The sequence below is a fragment of the Myripristis murdjan genome, chromosome 20 (assembly GCF_902150065.1).
Source record: "Myripristis murdjan chromosome 20, fMyrMur1.1, whole genome shotgun sequence".
Taxonomy (NCBI): domain Eukaryota; kingdom Metazoa; phylum Chordata; class Actinopteri; order Holocentriformes; family Holocentridae; genus Myripristis; species Myripristis murdjan.
The window spans coordinates 10,311,048-10,326,607 of NC_043999.1; the positions used below are offsets into that span (position 1 = coordinate 10,311,048).

The window sequence follows — 15,560 nt, forward strand, 5'->3', positions numbered from 1 at the left end:
TACAGCTGCTGGGAGAATAGTGCAAAGGTAGAAAGCTGGCGTATTGCGCCTCCCTGTGGCGGACTTACGCAGAGCATCTCTCTGAGAGTGAAGATGCGCGGGAGCAGGAGCATCTTGACAGGGACAGTGAGGATGAGGACGAAGGGGAAGGCCAGCGATGCTTGAGTGGACATAACGGCCCACAGAACTGCCAAGCACACCACCTGGATGCAGGTGAACAGGTGCATCCGCAGCGTGCGCACCTGGACAGACAAAGAGTGGATAAATAATCAGCAACGGTGCTCAAAAGTGAGATTGTCACCAGATGTAGAACAGGCATGTTATTAACCACACTGATGACAACATGTTACAGAGATCAGGCTGTTTCTGTTTGCATGCTGTGGTGCCGATTTAGAGAGAAGCAAATGAAATATACAATGAAGTTGACGGTCATAATATAGCTATGATGCTTAACATATATACTTCCTGCACATACACGTAGACATGGGTGGCTTTTTGGCTATCTGCCGTATTCTTTTTAAAGCTCCACCGGGTGAAATAGTTACTACAACAATCTAATCAGCCCAATTCACAAAGTAGGGCTGCAACTGAGAGGAAACACTAAAGACTCAACCTGTTCGTCAAACTGAAATAACAGTGTCAAAAGTATAGTGACAGAAAAGTTATGAAGTTAATCTTCCGTGAAAACAAACTGTATTTTTACTGTATTTCTACTTCTTCTTTCTCTATTTCTTTGGTAAAAAGCATCACTAAGCGACCAGGTTGGGAAACAGGAGCATGTTGGACTGTGTTTGATGACTTAATGTGACATGATCTGTGGAGCTGTAAGCGCGCAGAGTTGCCTCACGCAGATGTAAACGCTCATTTGTTAACGGAGCCGACAGTCTCTCACCTTGCGGACGTAGGTGTGATCCGGGTGGTATTTCGGCGGCATGAGCAGCAGCATCATGCGCTCCGTTAGCTGGATGCCATTGAGCGACATCACACCCATGTAGAGGAAGATGCCAAACAGCACCGCCAGGGGGATTTGACGCAGCAAGTCTCCGATCACAATGGACATGCCTTGGGACAGAGGAGTGGCCGGGGTTAAAGGCAGCATGAACTGGCATGTCGATCACTTCAACAGTCTGACATATGAACATAAGATGAAAACTACTGATCAAACTAATGACGATATGACCGGTTGCAGTTCCCGTAGAAGTTTGTGGTCAATAACTGTAACTCCTTTTTTACGTCTGACACTCACCAACCATGATGGCCACCAGCAGCCCCGTGACCCTCTGCTCCTTCACCTCCTGGATTCGAGGCTTGTCTCCCGGGGCGACGGCTTTACTCATGACAGTGAGGGCGTTGACGTGGGTTACGGAGCGCACGGTTGCAGCGGCCATCCAAGGCAGGCCAAAAAGCGCGGAGCTGCCCCCGAGCACGACGATGAGCAGCAGGTCCAGGTGGAAGCCAGAGCCTTTCACCAGCATTCGCTCCTTCTTACTCACAATCAGACTAAGGAGAGGAGCGGAGAAAGGAGGATATCACTCTGTGTGGGTTTTACAAATGACGGATACAAACACAGACTGCAGCTGAGGAGGGCAGAGCAAACGGAGGATAGGAATCAAGAATGAACGGCTCGAAAACATGCAGGTGGGATTAATATCTCTTCCGAACAAATAAATTCAAATACACTCCTGATCAAAATCTTAAGACCAGTTGAGAAATTGCAAGAATTTACATTTTGCACTGTTGGATCTTAAGAAGGTCCAAAGTAGAGCTTCAAAATGACACTGAATCCCCATTTTTGCCAAGATTTGGGCTTTTAAAGGCAGTGGTCTTAAACTTTTGATCAGCTGATGAACAGCCTATTTCAGTTTAATGGTTGTTGGCAATAAATTGCTTACTCAAATTTTTTTTTGTCTCACTCCCATTTCTTCTTTTTGCATTTTGAAGCTCTACTTAGAACCTTCTTATGATCCAACAGTGCAAAATGTAAATTTCTCAACTGGTCTTAAGATTTTGATCAGGAGTGTACGTTGTTTTTTTACCAGTCAGTGTGCATTTATGCAAACATAACCAATAACTGGCTACTCATCATATGACATTTAACATGTTAACGTGTTAACCTCTCCACATTTTGAGTGGGAAAGTTGTTCTGTTGCACGTTTCCTTCAATGGTCTGGTTGCAGCATTACTCACGTAGTGATCTGTGTCTCCATGAAGATGAGGATGAACACCAGCAGAGCAGGCAGCACGCAGGCAAACATCATCCAGATGGGGAACAGGCCATCAGAACCAAGAGGACTGATGATCCAGCCTCGCTTACTGGGACTCGTCACTGAGAAACCGCTGGGAACGCTCAGTTTCTGGACACGAGGGCGAGACGGAAAAGAGTGTGAATACTGGCAGATTAAAGGTTTATAGCATGTATCATTGGGAATAAAACAAAATAGATGCCAACAGAGAACAATTTTAGTTTGAGATGTTGCTGGTGTTTCAGTCTCACTTGTGTGTATGTGTCATCTATGGTGTAGTCCACCAGCACCATGATGAGGATGGCGATAGGGACCCCAAAATCTCCGATTATCCTGCGGAACTGGAAACCACAATACCAGACCATATGAGCCAAAGTATCTAATGAAAAAAAAAAGTGCATCTTTATTTATCTGAACCACATATAAACGACTATTTTAGTGATTGTGTGTAGGTGTTGCAATTTTGAAGGATGATATCTGAAACGAAAAAGATTAAAATAGAAACAGGATCATTACAGAGCAATCATAAACTGCATGTGCACTTTGCTTCACAATTATGTTTTGATATAAACTTCTTGAGGTTTCAGTGTTGAGGAGGATGCCGTTTTTGAACCAGGGGCTTTAGATACACAAGGATTTCTGACCGTGAGTCTAAAAACATACATGAACCCTTAAAATATGGGGATGTATTGTTGAAAGTGTATATGGGTGTGGGATGGGTGGGGAGTGGGGGTAGGGGGGTGTTGAGTGGAGTGTGTTATGATATATATATATATATTTATTTTTTTTTTATTTATTTTTTTTTATTTTTATTTTTTTTTATTATTTTTTTATTACTGTTTGACTTTTTTATTCATTTTTATTGACTTAGTTATTTTATTTACTTATTTTACTTTTACTTATATATTTATTTATTTTTAGCCTATTATGTATTATCCCACTTACTGTGCACACTTATATGTTGAATTGTACTTATATACAAGTTCGGTACTATTGCTGTTATCACTTTTTGTTTTTGTTATCACGATTATTTTTTTATTTTTTGTTTTTGTTATTTCTGTAATTTTTGAAAACTTGCAGAACATATTATCAGTATTGGAATACAATGTACACCACCCTTCTGCAATAAAAGAATTATCAAAAAAAAAAAAAAAAAATATGGGGATGTAAGTTTCGATGAAGATTTAATGAATAGTATGCAAACACACTGACATTGTATTCGGTGCATTGTGTGTTACAGGGCCTCACCCTTCCAGGGAAGAACGCGCTGTTCTTGAACTTGCGTAGATAGAAAGCGATGAAAAAAGTTCCCGCCATGAGCACTAGAGACAGCAGTGCGGTGTTGGGCTCCCCAGTGACCTTCACCGTCACAGGCACAGTGTTGTTTACCATTACTGTGACATTTTCTGCTGAGACGTCCCCTTGTGTGCTGTTGTCAAGGGAACAACGTTTCAGTGGGTGCTCCTTGAAAATCTGCCAGGCGACACAGAGAACTCGCATTAATGCACGGCATTTCACTTCCTGCCTCAACACACGGCATACACATTACATGTGCGCACTCACACACACACACACACACACTCACATACACACACAGAAAGATTACTTTGACAATGCCTCGAAGGGATTAACATTCACTGCACTTTTAGGGACCACAATCACACTTTCTGGGAAAGGAGATTAGGCTGTAACCAAATCTCTTTCATGTTTGTGCCATAAAGATCTAAAAATAGCAGCCTTCCAAAATCATAAGCCCGGATAATAGTTAAACTCTCAGTCCATTTAACTTTCAAGGCCACTCAATCACAAAAGATTTTGGAGGTGCACTTGTTAGAAAAACATACTCATTTCGACCCCTAGGTTTGAATAGCGTCCAAAGGCAAGTCAGTTCAGTTCAGTGTCACAGACGAAAACCCCCAGCAGGCCAACAAAAACTTCTTGTAATCAGGATTGTTATTTCAAGTCTCAGGTGTACCTTGCCAAGCTTCATGAAGGTTTCGCAGATGAAGATGAGGGAGATGAGGAAAGAGAAGATCTCCTGGGTGAAGCGGGAGACGAAGCGCACCAAAAAGCTGCCTTCAAAGGCCACGGTGACAATTACGATGATGATGAGCCAGAACCCGATCCAGACGCGGCCGGTCAGGTACTCAATTTGATTCCCTTTGCAGAACTGTGGGCAAGAAATGAACGTTAATCACCTCACAGTGCAATTTTCATGGCAGTATAAAAGCACGTCTGCGTAAAAAGCAGTAACCTTGACCAAAACCATTATCTACACCAGATTTTTAACTTAAGCACATTTAGCTGGCATAATCCAGAACCACTCGGAATGAGTGGAGGGCTGATTTCACCACTATTTCAAAAAGACAGATTTAGGTTTAACCACTATTACAAGCAACTGTACCAAAAACAATGAGTTTTCTTATGTCTGGAGGACAGGATGTTAATGCCAGCACATCTCTAAAAAAATTACACCTCCTGTGATTTAGATATTGTACTTGGCCATGTGAGTTTGATAATATTTCGATTAGATAGATTTATTGATCCCAACCAGGGAAATTCTGGTGTTCCAGCAGCAACAGTAGGAACATATAATAAAGTTAAATAAAATAGAATAAAAGCTAATATATACAATAAAGACTATAAAGACTAAAAACTAAAAATATACAATAAGGGCTAACCTACGAAAAAGAGATATGAGATGTGAAATTGTTTCACCGTAATGTAACATAACCTGAGTTGGGGGTCAAAGGATCTCAGAATACCATCTATAGACATTATTTGTACGCTGACAAATAATCAACTCACAGTGTAAAAAGCTTCTTCGAAGACAAGCAGGGGTCCAGAAAACCCCACAACAAGTAGTGGCTGAGCCCCCAGCAGGCAGAAGATCACGCCTTGCACGGCCGTCGACACAATCAGCTCAGAAACACCAATCAGACCCTCCGTCTTCTCACCTACACACACACACACACACACACACACACACACACACACACACACAGCAGGTTTTTAAATAACATCAGAGCACTGCCAACTCTGTTACTGTTAAAAACAAGGACGCAGCCTGTCAGCAGAGATGATGAAGGACTTTATTTGTTTACAGTAAGAGGACAGTGGGTCACTTCTTGTTTTCCCACACATAACTCACCCAGCAGGCCTCCAAATGTTATGGCCGGGGAGAGGGCAGCAAAGTAGATGAAGATAATGGCCGCCATGCACTGAGCATTTAGGGCATCCTTGAAATCACTGATGTACTTTGGGTAACGGCGACGAACATCTCGAATCAGCCCGCCGAAAGGACGCCCAGTGCGCTCCAGGGGGTCATCTGATTTTTTCAAAGGCGTGAGGAGGGCCTCTGGGTAACAGGGAAAAAAACAAACAAACACATTATTAATTATAATTTGATTAATTCTAATTCTAATTATAAACAAGAAGTTGTATAAACTTTGAGGAGCACCACAAATGAAATGAATATCCCCGACCTTCTGGAAATGCTACATGAGCAGTACAGTTTTGGGGGGGAAATGCGTACCTTGATCTTCCAGGCTCTTGGGTTCCTTGGCCTTTAGTTTGACCCCCTGCTCCTCCCTCTTACGGAGCATCTCCCTCTGGAAGCGAGCGACAGAGCGCAGCAGCTCGTCCCCGCCCATCTCAGAGGGGGGCAGCACGATGCTGCAATCCAGGAAGCTGTTGATGGCGTTGAGCAGGTCCTGTCTGTCATCTGCCAGGTAGGCTGCCTCATGGAAATGCTGGGTGGAGAGTTACATTAAACAAATCTTTACATTGATCTCTTGTGATTACTGACATCAGTTTTACGAGGGCAGTGATCCTCTTCTACACTACCATATATTATTATTTATATATAGAAATACAGTTCTCCTCCGTGCCGTGTCTCCTGTACAGTACAGAATGCGTTCATTCTATAATACTGGACTTATTTTTCTACAAAGGTTTGAACTTTGAGAGTGTTTAAACAAGAGAGAAATGTGAGAAAATGTTAATGCCTGTCTGAGAAAAGTGTATAAAGTGTGTAGTGAGGGGTTTTACAGCCTTAAAACATCTATAATAATTGTAAAAAATAAAGCTGACTACTTCGCGGATTTCGCCTATTGCGGGTTATTTTTAGAACGTAACTCCCGCGATTAACGAGGGACCAATGTACTTATACTGTCATCATGTAGGATACTTTTTAGTTGTATTCTCAAATGGGTTGGTAAAATGGTCAAAATGGCTGATAAATTTTGGAAAACATCAAACTTGGTGGATGAAAGTGAATTTCCTTCCCTGTTTACACCTCGCTCACCTTGTCAGACATGAGTGTGGAGATGGAGCGTCCTATCTGGTGATAGTCCATGCTGGTGCTGGGGGGTCCCAGCAGGACAAAGAGGAACCTGACAGGCACCGGCACCTCCAGGACAGAGTCCAGCTCCACCGCTTCCTGCAGCCGCACAAAGGCCATGGTTGGCTGCTCCAGGAAGTCCACACTGCCTGGAAGACCCGGGACAACAGTCAACATGCACACAGTACTACACATGCAATGAAAGACGAAAGAGCAGAGGCAGCAGAATCAGTGAGTAGTTCCCTTTAAACAAACGAGCTCTTGTACGGGTCGAAAACGGGGCAGTGGGAGATAACTCACCCACAAGGACAACTGTGGCCTCAGCGTTCTCGGGAATCTTTTCCAGCAGCTTCAGCTCATGTTTGGACTTGGAACGATGCATGCCAGGGGTCACGGCGGGCTCTTTTTGCTGGACACAGGAACAGGACCAATCAGGAGCATGCAGTCAGTGCTTAAACGCCACCAAAATCAGAAACTATAGGACTTTTTGTCAAAAAGGACATCCACCAGTTTTTACTTATCAGAGCCCGGGCGTACCTGCACCTGCACCTGTACTTCATTCTTCTCCATGTCGATGCGCGTGTCTGTGCTGCCCTTTTCGTTCACGGAGCCCATCAGAGGCTCAGTGACGGATGGCTCGGGCTGATGGATGTGGTTGGCACTGTGGTGGTGGGCCATCAGGCTGCCCAGGCTGGCTGCGGAGATGTTCCTGGGGAAAGTGCTTGTGTGCTCCTTCTCATCGCTCGGGTGACTAGGGGAGGTAGCGAGAGGTACAGACAGGGTGAGCAGGAGGAAGAGAGGGAGTGACAAGGCGTGAAGCCACCTAGTAGCAGGAAGCGTGCAGCAGTGAGAAGAAAAGAGTTAATAGCTATCCATCATTTCATCCTTAAAAACCAACATTGATCTGGCAATCATCAGTATAAATTCGCTATACTGTGTGAATATTAGTATTTTAGTTATGAACTGGATGTCAGTATGCACACTGTCATCGTTAAAGGTGTAGCGTCTCACGAAAGATGCGTGGCTCCCACACTTTCCAAAAGTTTCTGGCTACCTGTCTAATGTTATTCTTTTTAAGCTGATATAGTCATGTAAATATGCCCTACTGGAAATCACTAGACTCCTCAATTCTCTAGTTAGCTGTGTTTATTCACAGATACACTGTTTATAACTAATGACACCTTTCTCTTTGGGCAAATTGAATCGTAGGCAACTGGACTTGTATTTGTCTTAGGAAGACGTTTCGCCTCTTATCCAAGGGGCTTCATCAGTTCATGCGCATCGGTCTTTCTAGTCTGCACTAATTTTGCCCAAAGTCTGACAAAGACAGTGGAGTAAGGTCCAGGTATTTAACCTCTGTGGGAGTGTCCACCAAGAATGCCTGTGGGTGTGTTCATGAAGGCTCATGATGCTCCGAAGGCTCCGATGCGCATGAACTGATGAAGCCCCTTGGACAAGAGGCGAAACGTCTTCCTGAGACAAATACAAGTCCAGTTGCCTACGATTCAATTTTGCCCAAAGAGAACGATGACCTGGATAAATGAGAATATTCATAGACTTAATGACACCTTGTTTGGTTTTGTTGGCGTTACATCCATTACATCATGTTGCTGTGTTGCCAAAAAATAGGCCATGATTGAGATTGTGCAGGAGAGAGAATAATTCCAGACACTAGTAAAGGGGCATTAAATAAGAGTTTTACTGGCCCATAGTGCCAAATGACCGTAATAAATAATGTACTCCTCCCAAATGCAAATGCAAAAGCACATGCCCTCTTGCATTTTCACAACCGTGCCAGAGGCAAGATGCTGTATTTTTGTGACAAAATAATCATCGAAACACAAAGTAACACTGCAACAGAATCATGCATCATGAATCTCTTCACCAGACGTTTCTGGAGTTGTGCCAGACACCTGTGCAGGAGGATATAAGTTCTATCCATGTTGTTGCAGGTTCCCTCTACTTAGCAACAGGTGTGGGTAGTGTGGGTAAAGGTCAGATTCCTTAATTCCTCTAAACAGGAATCTTTTTCACCTGTGTTTAAGCAGCAGGGCCCTCAGGACGTTGGCACGGTCTTCAGCCTTGATCTGGTCTGAGATGATCATCTGTTCCACCACTTGGTGGGCAATGCCAGGCAAGGTCTTCTGGTCCAGGTCCAGCAGCACAGCCCCTGAGGACACACACACACACATCACAGTAGGTTCAGTCATCTATGAACTCACATAAAGGCATGCTAAAAATATGCCATGTGTATGTATACTCCGGCTGTCCTTCAGTCTCTCTTTCACTGTCTGTCTCACACACGCACAAGTGCCGGTCTCTCACCGTGTGAGATGGTCTTGCGGAGCTCCAGCAAACTGCGAAAGGAGAGCGAGGCCACGTGAGGTTTCCCCCAGCGGTCAGTCTCCTCTTCCACATCCTCCTCAAACTTGATCCAACGAGCCGTTTCCTTCCACTGCATCTCCTGGTTCTTGTCCATGGTCAGTTCATTCAGCTCCACGAAGACCTGCGAGACATGTGACGAAGAAACGCAGGCAGGCAGTGAGTGAGGTGTAGGGGAGGTGAGGTGAGGTGAGGCTAAAATCGTGGAGGGAGTCCTCAGAGAATAAATGTCATGCACCTGAATATCTGCAAATAAGTGATCAACTCAAAGTGCCCTAAGAGAGAAACTGAACCCCAAACCCAAATCTCTGTGTGGCCTGACCTCCAGGTGATGCCACCACCTGTTGTGCACCGTGTGTCGTATCAACTGCCACCAAAGACCGGGCACACGACTTTTCACCATTAGAGGTCGGGCCTCACAGACATTTGGGTTTGGGATTTAGTTACCCTTTAATTCATCAGTTGCTAAAATATATGATACATTTATAGTGACTTTAGTGGTGCATCTTGCCTGAGAAACAAAACCATGTGTCAAAATAAAATAAAGGGAAAAAACAGCCTACATGCTCACCAGTGCACCACTGGGATTATTAGAAGCATTTCAGTCACAAAAATCTTGTAAGTGTTATTGGTAGGGCTGAACAATCAAAATATTATTGAAATCGCAATATGACTAAATGCAATATCAAAATCGCCTGAGCTGCATTTTTTTTTGAAAAAAGGTAAAATGTGCGACAAAACATTGCTGTAAATGAAGTTAAATAAAGTTTTATGGTGCTACAGAGATGCCCTCGACTACAAATTGTATTTCCCAGATTTAAGAAAATATGTTTGTTTGGCACAGATCCCAGCAAAATCCACAGCATCCTCATTGTAATAGCTTTTTCAGTGAAAATCAAAACAATAAAATCAAATATAATGCAAAAATTAATATTCTTACTAAAATTGCGAATCATATCGCAATATATGTAAAACGAATCACAGTATTATTATTTTTTTTAACCATATCATTCAGCCCTATTCATTAGCTTTTGTAAGTCCAACTTACACTGAAGAAGAAAGTACAACCAATGAAAACACAGCAGATTATACATTAAAAATCCACATCTAAAAAGAGATATTGTGCATCATCACACCATTCAGCAGTCTTATAATCTCATAATGAAATGGTTGTTAAATGTCAACTGGTTAAACGCCATGCTGGTCAGTCACAATCTCCTGTGTAATGACACAAACCAAAATATAAGGCTGGAAAACGCCACAACCTCCCGTAATTTACCGGCTGTGCCTCTAAAGCACTGCATGCCTGTGAAAACACGTCCACACGGGTCAAACCTGGCTTCGGCTGGCTACCCAGCCTCACCTTCTGGTGGTGAGCCATCTGACTAGAGATGTCCAGCAGGATGCCTCCAGGCCGCGAGGCAGAGCGGTACAGAACCACCGGTAACGACTGGAGGAGCGAGAGGGCGGAGGAGCGGACTCAAACACTGATACAGCGCACACCGGCACGGAGGAGGGCACCCGCACCTTTCCACACACACACTCAAACTATTCTTCCTCAATAACACACACACACATACACGCCTTCACAGGGACCTGTTGTTTACCTGGGCTGCTGGGGGCCCATGTCTGTGTGTGAGTGAGTGAGTATGTGTGTGTGTGTGTGTGTGTGTGTTAATAAAACATGGCTCCCTCTCTCAGGAGCTTCCAGTGTCTGGTTACCTAACCTCCTCTCCCCCCCTTTCTTTTCCGTGTGTGAAAGGAAAGACCTCATTCATTCATTTTTAATTGTGTCCTGCCCCCTGTCCCATCCAGAGAGGGGGCTGTTTGAAAGAGGTAATGAAGGGGCAACATTTCCCAGGATTTGGGCAATAAAGTACAACTTTTAGGTCGAACATACGGGTTACAAAAAAGGAAGTTTGTTTCAGCTTCACTGCAAGAGGCTGGAATCTGATGTGGCCAAGATACAAAGAAATTCCCTCAGGAAAAGTTAAACAATGTCCCGCATGTCTACTGTGAAAACACAATACCAAACTTTTCGAGAAGTGAATCCAAATTTTCTCTTTAATAAGGCTTGAAAAAAGACCAGAGTGAAAATCAACCCAATTCTGTTTTACCTGGCATTATGTGCTACCTGTCCTGTCTTAATCCTAGTGACTGGGATCATGAGGTGGGGTCTCACCTCATGAGGGGTGCGGTCCTGTTTACGGGGGCGAGTGCTGGGCTCCTTGTGGTCCTTGCCGATGTGCACCACTTGTCCCTTGGTGCTCTTTCTGACCAGGTGTCTGCGTACCCCAGGAACATCCTCAAAACGATGGCCTGGAAGAGAGACAAAAGGAATGAAGATTTGTTCAAGAACACAGCTTCATGACCGGGAATGACACTGAACGACATACACCTTCAACACTGGGTTAGTTTAAGGGGTGGTATGCATTTGGCCAAAAAACAGACATCACTGAATTTAACAAAGATGATCTTAAAGCAACTTCGAAGCAGAACTGGGAATTTTTTTAATGTACCACAGAAAAGTCACAGCATTTTACAGTTTGGTGCTGTTGCCTCTCGACCCTCAGCCTGCATCACATTGACCCTTGACCCTTAGATCAAATCTCAGCCCACCAAGTCACAGAGGACGAGGCCGCTCTGCTTTTGTTCCTGCGGTCCCACAGCCAGGAGTAGAATTACTCATGTTGGCAGCACACCAAGCATTGAAAGGGACATTGACAGAGACTGAGACACTGGATGGTAGAGACACAACACCACACTGTAGGTAGGGAATGCCCTGCCAGGTGCTGAGGTTCAAGGATCAGTGGAAACACTGGAAAAAAAAAACTCAATCTGACCTGAGCAAGCAGAAAATAGAAATGATACCTTAATCTGAGTGCAAAATATTCTCCATAAAATAAGCCTCATAAGAATGAGATACCCAACAATCTCCTAATAACAAGACAACACAAAATCTAAGGAGCAGTGCTACAAAAATACCCATCTAAAATGCCAGGTGCCTTACCTTTATCAGAGGTTATGTGTCCTATGTAACAAACAATCACGTTTTTGCGGTTCTTCATGAATCTTTAAACTCATTACCAAAAAACACAAGTACTCTTCAAAAGGAAAAAAAGGACTTTGCTGCTCTGAAAAATGGTGGCTGTCCAGCTGCCACACCTGTGAGAGCTCAAAAGTAAGCTTCAGTGATTGTAGCTTTACTTTTATTTCGCTCTTCAGGTGCAACTTGTACTAAGAAGGTCCAAGTCAAGTAGCTCCATGACTTGTCTGCTGGTGTGTGAGTGAAGATTGGGACAGACCTTGGGGTAGGATGGGGCCTGACTGGCATGGAGCTCTTGAAGGAAAAGGAGATTTGTGGTGGGCGTAGGGCTAGAGCTGGCACAGCCATCAGACTACGTGACCCCACACTGCTCAAACGGGAGTCCACGGCTTGCACACACGGTAAGTTTTGACATAGCGGAAAAAGTTGCCATTTGTTCACCGGCGCCTGACCTTCTGCGGGTTGAAACTATCAGAATGAATTAGTGAGCACAGGTGTTAACTCGCTCAGGTCGAACAAAAGGGGAGGTACAGTGATCTAATAATTCCTATTGTTGAGCGGCAGCCAGCCACAGAGAAACTTTCCCAGGATGATTTACTGTGGCGGGAAGCAGATAAAAGACGATACAGAGGAATAACTAGTGATGGACCCCTGGGGAAGCTCTACCCCTTGTGTCACTAAGCCCCATAATGACCCAAGTCTCTGGACACTGGGCACATATCAAACCCATATAACCATCATATCCTCTCTACTTTGTGCTCTAGACTACTTAACTCTTCCCTCCTCATTTCGCTCCGCTAATGACGAAGAGGTTGTGAACTGAGGGCTTGGTTTCTCAATTAGCCACCATGTTGACTCTGGCCTGAGTCCAAGAGCCTCAGCTGACAGCGGGAACGGCTAATTTAATAATGTGGGCCTGTCTGCCACACTCTCTGATAAGATGCTGCTCTCCGCTGAGGGGTCAGTTCCCTGACGTAAATCACCTTGCCCCTGACTGCAGCCCCCACACTGGCCCGGGGGCCTGAACGTCACCGGGCAGCAGGGCTCCGACTGCAATGTGGAAGGACTTGGGTTGGTCCTCATTTAGGTCCCTCCCCCCGCTGGAGCAGTAATATTCCAAATAGTTGGAAAACACATATATCCATACAGTATATACTATGTGCACACACATAAACCAACAGTAATACAAAAAATAATCATCTGATGATATAAAAATTTGAATTTTTTTTTTACCAAAGTACAGATGCCTAATAGTGACACATTTGAGCCGGGGAAAGCTTGTAAGACTTTAGAGCTCTGAACTCTCATTTGTCCACAGACAGATATCTGACAAGACAGTCAGGGGAAACTCAAAAATCCACAATACAGTGTCTAGGAAAGTAAGTTAAGAGAATGTTTTCTTCACAAAATACCCCCTGAGCACTCTCACTAACAATAATGACATGTTGTCCTGTATACAGCAACTCATAGCGGAGAGCACTAAAACTGCAAGAGTGTTCAGTTCCCCTGGAGGCCACCCATGCTTACTGCATATTCATCATAATATTCAATGATGCTATGGACAAAATCGTATACTGAATAACTCCGATTTGTCCACACTCACTCTTGATGCCGTCCAGGTCAGCAGAGGCAAGTGTCTGAGCCTCACTCTCGTCTGTAGGGATACGCTGGTACTTGGCCTGTTCGGCACCCGTCATGTTGCCTGTGCGCCGGCGCTCTTGCAGGTCGTAGCTGCGGCTTGCGGAGGCGACCCGGGCCAGCGGTGTGTGTTCAGGTGGCACTGACTGGAGAGCAGGACTTGAAGTGTCAGATGAGCCCGGCTTTCTGAATAATGCAGAGTGAAGAAGAAGACCAAGACAAAGTTGGGGCTAAGAAATCACACAAGTGGCAGAGGAATGGTTGTATTTTAAAATAACTTTAGTGACTTGCATTTGGTTGACCTGACACCTTTAACACTTTTGAAAATACAAGGTGGAAACAAGGTGGTCTAGAAATACTAAAAAGATTACCTCTCACAAAGTACTGCACACCACCATCTCTCCACTGCATCATATCCCTTCTCCTCTACCCCTTTTTAAACTTAATTTCTTTTCCATGCACATGATCATTCTGCTGTCATGGGGATAATACGCACTATGGCTCTGACGCTTGCACTCTTTTAACCAGTGGCTGCTTTGTAATGTTTGTGATCAAGGAATTACACACATTATAATACAGCCCCACCTCAGCTAAATGTCTAAAATAAAAATGTAGCTTCAGTGGTATAAGCATTATGCATAAAAGGAAGAAAATGATGACAAATCCTCAAAATCACACTGGATACAAATATCATGAACTCACCTTCCTTTAAAAGTAAAATCTTCACTTTATCTCACGACTGTTTCAAAGACTTCAAAAAAAAAACACATCAAATAGTAGCCAAAAAATACTTTTGACGCAAATATCTTCCCCCTTCTCTCAGAATATCTTACTGATACGAATCCCCTGACTCTCTCCGAGAGATTGAAAATGAGTAAAGTGCGTACACAACCCTTTATCCCACTGATGAGGTGGAACTGTAAATGTCATAGGTGGAGCCTGGGCCCAGTGCGGTGTACTGGCCTTGAAGCCTGTGTTTTCTATGGAGCAAGGTGATATATGGCCCTCTGAGAGCAGGATTATTTGGGTCGTCAGATCAAGCCCAGCAGGCACACTAGATGCCTGAAACATGGTAACGTACAGTGTGTGCCTCACCGGCCAATGAGACATGGGCCCGAGCGGTCTATCCCAATCAGAACAATGTCACAGAGTGGCTGAGAGAACATTTCAGCAATGTGACAAAAACATGCATTACGCAATCACCACAGCAGGTACAACACAATTACCGGCCAGAGAAAATTGTGCACCCCTTGCCCCCTTGTTCTCGGTTCTGGTCATGGAGTAATAATACCACTCACTCTGTGGAGGTTGCTTCATCGGCGTCTGCACCCTCACCAGACTGCGGTACGATGTCCAGCTCTCGGGCCGGGTGGGGGCTCTCATTGCCAGATTTGGGCACATTGTCCTCATCCGAAACAAAGAACTGTGGAGGCGCACAAAACATGGGAGCACTGCTTAATCAGTAATAGTCAAACGGAAGCAAAGACAGCTTAAACAGTTTAAAGTAATAACCTCTCTGAAAAATGAGGAATGCTGTTCAAACAAGGTCATGTATAGATCAGGTCATCACTAATCATGTTTTGTGATGTATTAAAATATCAATGAAACATGAAACTCAGTGATTAATGATTAAGGCCATGCTGAAATATTCATAGAGGAAAATATGGTAATGCTACAGTAGTAAGAGGACCGGGTTGGGTAACAGCAATGTGCTGCCATTTTGATGGCATGGTCTGATAGCTCAACATTGTCCCTTATCGTCTCAGTTTGAGTCACTGTGACCTCATTTAGACCTGCATTAATGAGTGCTGGATCAGATTGTAGCTAAACACCAGAAAAATGGATGAAATCAAGGTGCAAATGCAACCAAGACACACTAATGATTGTGATGATGAGGTGGTCACAGAGT

At 44.1% G+C, this 15,560-nt stretch overlaps 1 protein-coding gene across 3 annotated transcripts in view; it reads right to left on the minus strand.

Annotated features, from left to right (window-relative positions):
- Positions 1–15,560, minus strand: part of slc4a2b (solute carrier family 4 member 2b) — a 41,223-nt gene that overhangs the window by 3,691 nt on the left and 21,972 nt on the right. The window contains exons 6-23 of one of the 3 annotated variants that reach the window (XM_030078858.1): positions 14,950–15,074; positions 13,617–13,837; positions 11,150–11,286; positions 8,911–9,091; positions 8,620–8,755; positions 7,123–7,408; positions 6,886–6,994; positions 6,550–6,734; positions 5,779–5,995; positions 5,395–5,601; positions 5,052–5,200; positions 4,219–4,413; positions 3,492–3,716; positions 2,495–2,584; positions 2,188–2,354; positions 1,247–1,500; positions 893–1,062; positions 69–242 (exon numbers count right to left, since the gene is read on the minus strand). In XM_030078858.1, coding sequence (XP_029934718.1) covers positions 69–242; positions 893–1,062; positions 1,247–1,500; positions 2,188–2,354; positions 2,495–2,584; positions 3,492–3,716; positions 4,219–4,413; positions 5,052–5,200; positions 5,395–5,601; positions 5,779–5,995; positions 6,550–6,734; positions 6,886–6,994; positions 7,123–7,408; positions 8,620–8,755; positions 8,911–9,091; positions 11,150–11,286; positions 13,617–13,837; positions 14,950–15,074 — 3,228 coding nt within the window. The remainder of the gene's footprint in view (positions 1–68; positions 243–892; positions 1,063–1,246; positions 1,501–2,187; positions 2,355–2,494; positions 2,585–3,491; positions 3,717–4,218; positions 4,414–5,051; positions 5,201–5,394; positions 5,602–5,778; positions 5,996–6,549; positions 6,735–6,885; positions 6,995–7,122; positions 7,409–8,619; positions 8,756–8,910; positions 9,092–11,149; positions 11,287–13,616; positions 13,838–14,949; positions 15,075–15,560) is intronic. The other 2 variants (XM_030078860.1, XM_030078859.1) reach the window with 2 other exon arrangements.